This window comes from Gadus chalcogrammus, chromosome 16 (genome assembly GCF_026213295.1).
Source record: "Gadus chalcogrammus isolate NIFS_2021 chromosome 16, NIFS_Gcha_1.0, whole genome shotgun sequence".
Lineage (NCBI taxonomy): Eukaryota > Metazoa > Chordata > Actinopteri > Gadiformes > Gadidae > Gadus > Gadus chalcogrammus.
Genome location: NC_079427.1, coordinates 6346661 through 6354160, shown reverse-complemented (window position 1 = coordinate 6354160; position 7500 = coordinate 6346661). Strand labels below are relative to the sequence as shown.

General features: G+C 52.9%; 2 protein-coding genes across 2 annotated transcripts in view; one reads left to right on the top strand and one right to left on the bottom strand.

Annotated features, from left to right (window-relative positions):
- The window catches only part of spred3 (sprouty related EVH1 domain containing 3), a 6536-nt gene extending 3832 nt beyond the window's left edge, over positions 1-2704 (top strand). Inside the window, exons 4-6 of the mRNA XM_056612373.1 lie at positions 248-312; positions 1076-1234; positions 1613-2704. Coding sequence (XP_056468348.1) covers positions 248-312; positions 1076-1234; positions 1613-2704 — 1316 coding nt within the window. The remainder of the gene's footprint in view (positions 1-247; positions 313-1075; positions 1235-1612) is intronic.
- Positions 2705-5716: 3012 nt separating this feature from the next.
- dhx34 (DEAH (Asp-Glu-Ala-His) box polypeptide 34) overlaps positions 5717-7500 on the bottom strand; it is a 10465-nt gene continuing 8681 nt past the window's right edge. The window contains exons 13-16 of the mRNA XM_056610539.1: positions 7074-7445; positions 6742-6915; positions 6246-6390; positions 5717-6114 (exon numbers count right to left, since the gene is read on the bottom strand). Coding sequence (XP_056466514.1) covers positions 5969-6114; positions 6246-6390; positions 6742-6915; positions 7074-7445 — 837 coding nt within the window. The 3' untranslated portion in view covers positions 5717-5968. The remainder of the gene's footprint in view (positions 6115-6245; positions 6391-6741; positions 6916-7073; positions 7446-7500) is intronic.

Genomic DNA, 7500 nt, shown 5'->3' with positions numbered 1-7500 from the left:
TCTAAACAGAAGGCCTTCCGTAGTGCAAGGCAGGATCACTTTTTAAAATCATGAAAAGGATTCATTTAAAACCTATAGAATCAAATTTAAGTAAAGCAAATCAAACGATTGGTACAGTATGCATTTTCCCTACAAAACACAATTATATTGTTGTCTGTTTTCTATTGTCATCAAAATGGAGTCCAAACCGAACCCCCGTCGTATGGACTAACCTCTCTTCCTCCTCTTCCTCATCCCTGTGGTCCAGGGTCAGACTCAACGTCCTCTTCCTCCACCCCAGAGGAAGGAGACACAGAGGACGACGGACAAGCAGTGAGTACCACAGCACCACCACCACCACCACCACCACGATACCATTAAACCACCCCTACTATAAAACCACACCACCTTCTCACCATACCATCACACCTACCTCCACCATCATACCTCCACCATTATATCACCATGTCTCCACAATACCTGCACCATTGCCCCACCATTCCTCCACGTGACCGCCATACCTCCACCATCATACCGCCAAACCTCCACCATACCTCCACCATCATACCACCATACCTCCACCATCATACCACCATACCTCCACCATACCTCCACCATACCTCCACCATCATACCACCAAACCTCCACCATCATACCACCATACCTCCACCATACCTCCACCATCATACCACCAAACCTCCACCAAACCTCCACCATCATACCACCATACCTCCACCATCATACCACCAAACCTCCACCATCATACCACCATACCTCCACCATACATCCACCATACCTCCACCATACCTCCACCATCATACCACCATACCTCCACCATACCTCCACCATACCTCCACCATACCTCCACCATCATACCACCATACCTCCACCATCATACCACCAAACCTCCACCATGCCTCCACCATCATACCTCCACCATACCTCCACCATCATACCACCAAACCTCCACCATGCCTCTACCACCATACCTCCACCATACCTCCATCAGACCACCAAAACACCACCTCACTGCAAGCACCGTCGCACGCTCAAAGACACACGGATTTGTACTTACGTGCCAGCGTGTCACTTCCAGTCCCACACAGGAAGTGAGTCGTCGTCCAACAGCAGGAAGGAGATGCTTCCTAAACCCATCACCATAGTAACCAGTGAGTCATCCTCCACCTGCTTCGTGCGGCCTGAGGAATTTGGCTTCGCCGCCGGACACGGTGTAACCACGCAGACGCCAGCGCAGGTACCACGTCACCACGGTTACCGCCCGGATAATTACCGCCAATCGTTCAGCCATCCCTCCATCCTCGATCGGTTCATCAACGAGTCAATTCATTCACCCATGCTCCATTCATCCAAACCTCATTTATAATAGTGACGAGGGGTCTAACACGACGGCGCAATGATCAACTTTACCCTTGAAATGTTTGAAAAATATTTTGTCTTATTTACTCCAAATGTATTTCCTCAAGGCTTTATGTTTTCTTGTGCATGTTTTCATTCATCGACACATTCGATATTTAGTTTGGCGTCCCTATACAAGTATCATCAAGATCACCAATCCCACGTCAATCCCACACTGACCGTTACTCCACCCCCCTCCCCCCCCCCACCCCTCCAGATCCACACCAGACCAGGGCAGCTCTCGCAGGTCACGGCCGTGCTGAACCCCCCCACGCCCCCGCCCCCTCCCCCGGCACCCCCCACCCCTCCGTCGGGCCCGCCGGCCTCCTCCTCCTCCCCTCTCTCCCCCACCTCCCCCACCATCTCCCTGCTGGAGGAGGGAGACCTGCGCAGCCTGGACCCCTGCAAGGACCTGTGGGGCTCGCGGGGCTACGAGGACTACCGGCGGGCCGCCTCCACCAGGACCATGGTGGGGGGGCTGACGGGGGGCGTGGTGGTGGGCGTCGGCGGGGCGGGGCTGCAGGACAAGTCGGAGCTGTGCGTGGTGCGCTTCGAGAAGGAGCCCGGCTCGGCGGGGGGCGGCCCGGCGGGCTGCGAGGTCACCGTCAGCCTGGACAGCAAAGGGTCCCGCCAGCGGCTCTCCTCCTCCTCGCCCACCTGCGTGGCCTCCTCCGCCCACCCCTCCTCGGGGGTCTCCTCGGCCGCCGGCTCCCCCCAGGAGACGGGCAAGTGCTCGCCCTCGCCGTCGCCCTGCTGCCTCCACGCCTCGCTGGCCATGCCCCCCTCTCGGACTCGGAAGCGCGGCGGCGGCGGCGGAGGGAACGGGGGCGGGAGCGGGAGCGGGGGCAACGGGAGCGACCCCGGGGGCTGCACGGGGGTGTGCCCCGACGACGAGGACAGCCCGTGTCCGCAGGGCTCGTCGTCGTGCTCGGCGCGCTGCGTGTACTGCCGCTCCGTCTTCAGCTCCTCGGAGAACGGGCGCGGGCGCTGCCGGGACGCGCCCGACCCGGCGCTGCACTGCCTGCGCCAGTGGACGTGCGTGTGGTGCGCCGAGAGCCTGCTGTACCACTGCATGTCGGACTCGGAGGGGGAGTTCTGGGAGCCGTGCTCGTGCGAGGACTCACCGGGCGGCAGCGGTGGCGGCGGCGGCGGCGGTGGCGGCCACACGCTGTGCTGCGCCCGCTGGCTGGCGCTGCTGGCGCTGTCGCTGTGCGTGCCGTGCATGTGCTGCTACCTGCCGCTGCGCGCCTGCCTGCAGTGCGGCGAGCGCTGCGGCTGCTGCGGCGGGAAACACAAGGCGGTGCGGTGAGGGGGGGGGGGGGGGGGGGGTGGAGGTTGAGGTGAGACGAGTGGGGTTAGGGTGGGGGTTCTATGGGGTGGATGACAAGAGAGAGAGTCTAGTGGAGGGAGAGGAACCGGGAAGGAGGTGGAGCTTAGCGGAGTGCAGGAGGAAGTGGGTGGCAGCAGTAGGAAGCAGTTGACCCTCGACCGCCTCTCCCCCCCTTCCCCCCCACCCCACCCTCAGCTGTGACATCATGGCCCCTCTCATGCCCCCCCCCCCCCCCCTCGCCAACAGCCTTCCACTGGTTCTCTCTCTTCAACCTGGGGGCCTTCTCGCTCGCCCCGGCCTAGCCGCAGGTGGAGGTCCGCGGGCTCCTTCTGAACGGACTCACCCCCCCCACCCCCTGTGCCCCCCCCCCCTCCTCCTCCTCCTCCCGAGGTTGACCTGACCGACACCGCACTACAGCAGGAGCGTTGCTACGGAAACTATGATGTGTACACTGTTTCTAAATGTTCTTCATTTTGTTTTAGGTTTGTTTTGCTTTCTTTTTTTTTTTGAGAGAGAGAGCGAGAGAGAAAAACTGACAAAAAAACTAAAGATGTTTATATATATGATTGTTTTAATTTGAACTGGTATATTTTATTAAACGTGAAAACATGGAATCCCCCCCCCCCCCCCCCCACACCACTACCATCGTCAACCATTCCCGATGACACACACACACAGACAAGTTCACGTATTCACAAACCTTTGGTCTATAGGGAAGTTAGTGTTTTGTTTAGCTTGTTCATTGGTCAGAAAGTCCAAGTGTATCTTGATGTGAGTCTACATCCTAGTGAGGTTCAGACAGATAGGTCAAGAGAGAGGGAGAGAGATGGGTGAGTCCAGCCAATGAGAAGAAAGAAAATATCTAAGGGTGTTGCGGTTGTCTGTTTGGGTTGAATCAGTGTTACGAACGCCTGGTGGGATACTTAATCAAATGGAAAGGTGCAATGCTAACCTTACAGAAGAATATATATACGATTGAAAGTAGTTCCTGTGTAACCCTTTCAGGAACACGTTTATCAAATCTGCGGGTCTTACTGTGTTGGCATTTCCCTTGCATAATCAGTAAAGGTGCTAAATAACGGAGGCCTACTGGCACACAGTTAAAATGACAGAATATTTGAGCTCCCAAGACCCCCCAAAAACACCCAGGCCTACGCCGCAGTGTGACCCCATCCATGACCTAGCTGGGCCTTTAAAGAAGTAACGCACCAAAAAAGAATTGTGCAATGAACTGTACTGTAGTCATATTTTTGTACCGATTGCCCAAATAGGAAGAAAACCTGATCCGTGAAACGAATCCTATGGCATCCTGTTGTGTCCGACACTGCACTAGTTGTTAATCTCATGTAGGATTGGAGGGTACAGATGTGGCCCACTCACCTTCTCAACCCGAGGCCAAGTAAAAGCAAGTGATAGAACAGGGTTCTTTGCCGAGTGTTTCTTCAATGTGAAAACCACCGGTCACTGTCGGGTTCTGAACCAAAGCCCAGGCCGCTACAACCCGCCCAGGCCATCTACAAGACTGTGCCAGGGAATTAGAGATGTACGTTCTTAATGTGCCGGTAAATCGGTTATGCGGACCGGAATGGAAGGGAGTGGCTTGCGTCAGTTGGTTGCAGACCGGTGCGGTGGCCAGTAATGCTCTGCGTTCATATTACAGCAAGGCCGTTTATATTAGAAAAGGTAGCCAGGATGTGATGGATATAATGTCTTGGGACCTTGTTATTTTGCTACCTTACCTCTATCACTCGGAAGTCATTAGTCTCACGTGTCTGACCAGGAATCACAGCGGCCTGAGCTTCACGGAAGCCTAACACAAACATTTGATATACTTTTTCATTTCTGGCTGTCGGGTCGCTTGCCTGATAGCGGTGCGGGCCATGTTTGGTTATGGGATCCAGACCCTTACCCTGTACGTCCCAAGTATTCCACAGCTGGAACACCTCTGAAGATCTCCCGTCTCTGATATCTGTTCGACTGCCATTGTTTCTGTGTAAACCCCCGCCCCCACCACCACCACCACCACCACACCAGGCTGCAGTGGAAACACACACACACGCACACAGTCCCCCCCCCCCCCCCCCCCCCAGCCTAATAAACCACTGCACCGTCCTTGTCAGATCCCCACGAAGACCCCGTCTTACATCTTAATAAATGTGCCTTTTGATTTGATTAATCAAAAACCTATGATTTCTGAAGTAACTGTGTTTAAGTACTTTTTGTTTTCTCCTTTCCGGGTTATTGATTTCTGCCGATGTGCATATTTTCCAAATGTACGTATTTATTAGTTGGAAAGTAATTGATGAGATATGAGCTGTTTATTTATTTGAGATATTTATTCTGATTCTTTCTTTTTTGGAGACAGGTTTTTAATCTTGTGTGCCGTCTTACTTCTGACTTTGTGCCAATGTGCTGCTTTGAGGTGTTACATATCGTGGGTTTGTATCATTATTAAACCCCCACTCTATATTTTAAATGACGCGTCTTCCCTTGCTCGCTGCCTTGTGTGTGTGCGTGTGTGTGTGTTGATGGAGCAGGTCACATTTTAACTTGAGGCTGACATACCATGTCTAACCCTGCTCGCTTCATTGAGTGTCTGCTTTGCGTCTGCTGTGTGTGTGTGTGTGTGTGTGTGTGTGTGTGTGTGTGTGTGTGTGTGTGTGTAGTTGGAATCATTTGAACCCTGGCCTGAATACCAATCCTGAACCAAGTTACAAATTGTAATTTTCCTAATTTAAATTCACACTGGGTATTTCACTTAACTCATCAAATATGTTACATAATCTTTTAACACATCTGTCAATATACCTAGGGTCCGTCTGTCTGGCAAATTTTGGTCAGAACAATGTGGTGTGCTTTCGCATAATCGTCAACGTCCAAACATTTCAACTGACCAATAGAGGTAGCCAACTAGCTCCTTGTAGCTAGTTGCTACCTGAAGTCTAGTAAGTACAGGAAGTAAAACGATAAGACAGAAATACTCAAAAACTTGAAAATTACTTATAAAACTTTACTCATCAATAGCTGGTCCAATGGAAACAGTGTGACATGGTTTTGTAGTATCATTTGAACCCTTAACGGTAAATAAAACGTGTTGGAAGACTTTAGCTTCCATTCGACTTACAATAGCGTGCATTACTCTAGTGTTAGCCATTACTGCTAGCGACATGGCTAACATTGGTGTGTATCATGTTGTTGATGAGGTGTGATCGTGGTAAGGCCCAGTGGTAGATAGGAGTAGGGTCACTTGGAAGAAGCCATGTGCTGCCTCTTGTGTTTGAGGATCTCGGTGGAGCTGAGGGTCAGGTCCTCATCGCACACGTCACAGTGATACAAGCGTGTCAGGCTGGGCGCAGACAAGGAGCATGTTGTGATGCTGCTCTCTGCCACTGAAAAACGACAACAATGTACAAATAATATAAATAATGAAAGACTGTCATAGTTGACAGAAACATTATTTTTTTGTCAAGCAGGAAAAGAAAAGATAAAGCAAAAATAAACAAACGGTTTGATTTCTCACCGGCTTCTTTCTCTTGCAGTTCCCCGGGTGGCCTGCAGGTGGCCTCGTGCTGCATGCGCTCCAGTGGAGTGAACGGCATGTAGAGGGCGCAGTTTGGACACGTCCAAAACGTCCGCAGACACTCGCTGTACAGATCCCTAGAGTCCTGCAACACACCCAAAAAAAATACTCGTAAAATACTAGACCTGCTCTGTTCAGCGCATAACAGAGGAGGTTGAACCATGCGCTTAACCATTATAGGTAAGTTGGGAGGATGTTGGTGAAGGTGATGCATTTAAAAAGTTAACATTTGATGTGCCATTTACTACTTACTATCTTACAAAGTGTATTTTGCTACATATTATACAGCAAAATGTTCAGATAGACATGACAAAACTAATTCACAAAAAATCGTATCAAATCACAAAGCACTGGATCAAACCTCCTGTCATTACACAGGAAGCAGGAAGGGGAAAAGCGCCCTTCTGATTGGTTGAGGGGTGGTCACATGACTCACGGCCAGACAGTTGTAGGTGAAGTAGGGGGAGACCCTCAGGCCTCCTTTGATGGGGTCCGGCTTGGCCTCCACGCCCGGGAACAGAGGGTTCTTGGCGGGTTCGCTCTGGGGTTGGGGGCCCACGTACAGGTTCTGTGTTTGGAAGGCTGTCAGTCTCCGCAGGCTGTAGGACACCTGCCACGAGGAAGGAGAGGCGGCAGAGGCAGGAGGAGAAGGCGAGGAAGGGAGAGGAAGGAGGAAGAGAAGGCTGTCAGAGCACAAACTCTAAAACAGGAGCCCTTGAAGGAAAACGTCCATCCCAAAGCAGCGAGTAACATCTGATTGGTCAGTACCTCCGTGTAGAGCATGAAGCGGACCAGACCCTCGCTCAGTTTGTCCATGTCTTTACGGGACACTCCACCGGCTCCCGAAGACCCCTGGCCCGGACCCTGGCCCTGACCCGGACGAAGACCCTGGCCCTGGCCGAGACCCTGGCCCTGACCGAGACCCTGGCCCTGGCCGAGACCCTGGCCGAGACCCTGGCCCTGGCATTGACCGATCCTGGCCTGCAGGAGGCGCTCCCAGTCCGCCCGCAGGCTGAGGGCCGAGGACAGGACCTTGAGGGACCCGTCGGGGTCCCGGAGCTCCAGCTCCAGCCAGCCGTCCACCACCAGCCGGCTGCAGTCAGCGTTGCTGTCCACACAGTTGGCCACTAGGAGCAGAGCCTGGAGGGGAAGACACAGAAAGACATGGACAGAGAGAGAGAGAGAGAGAGAGAGA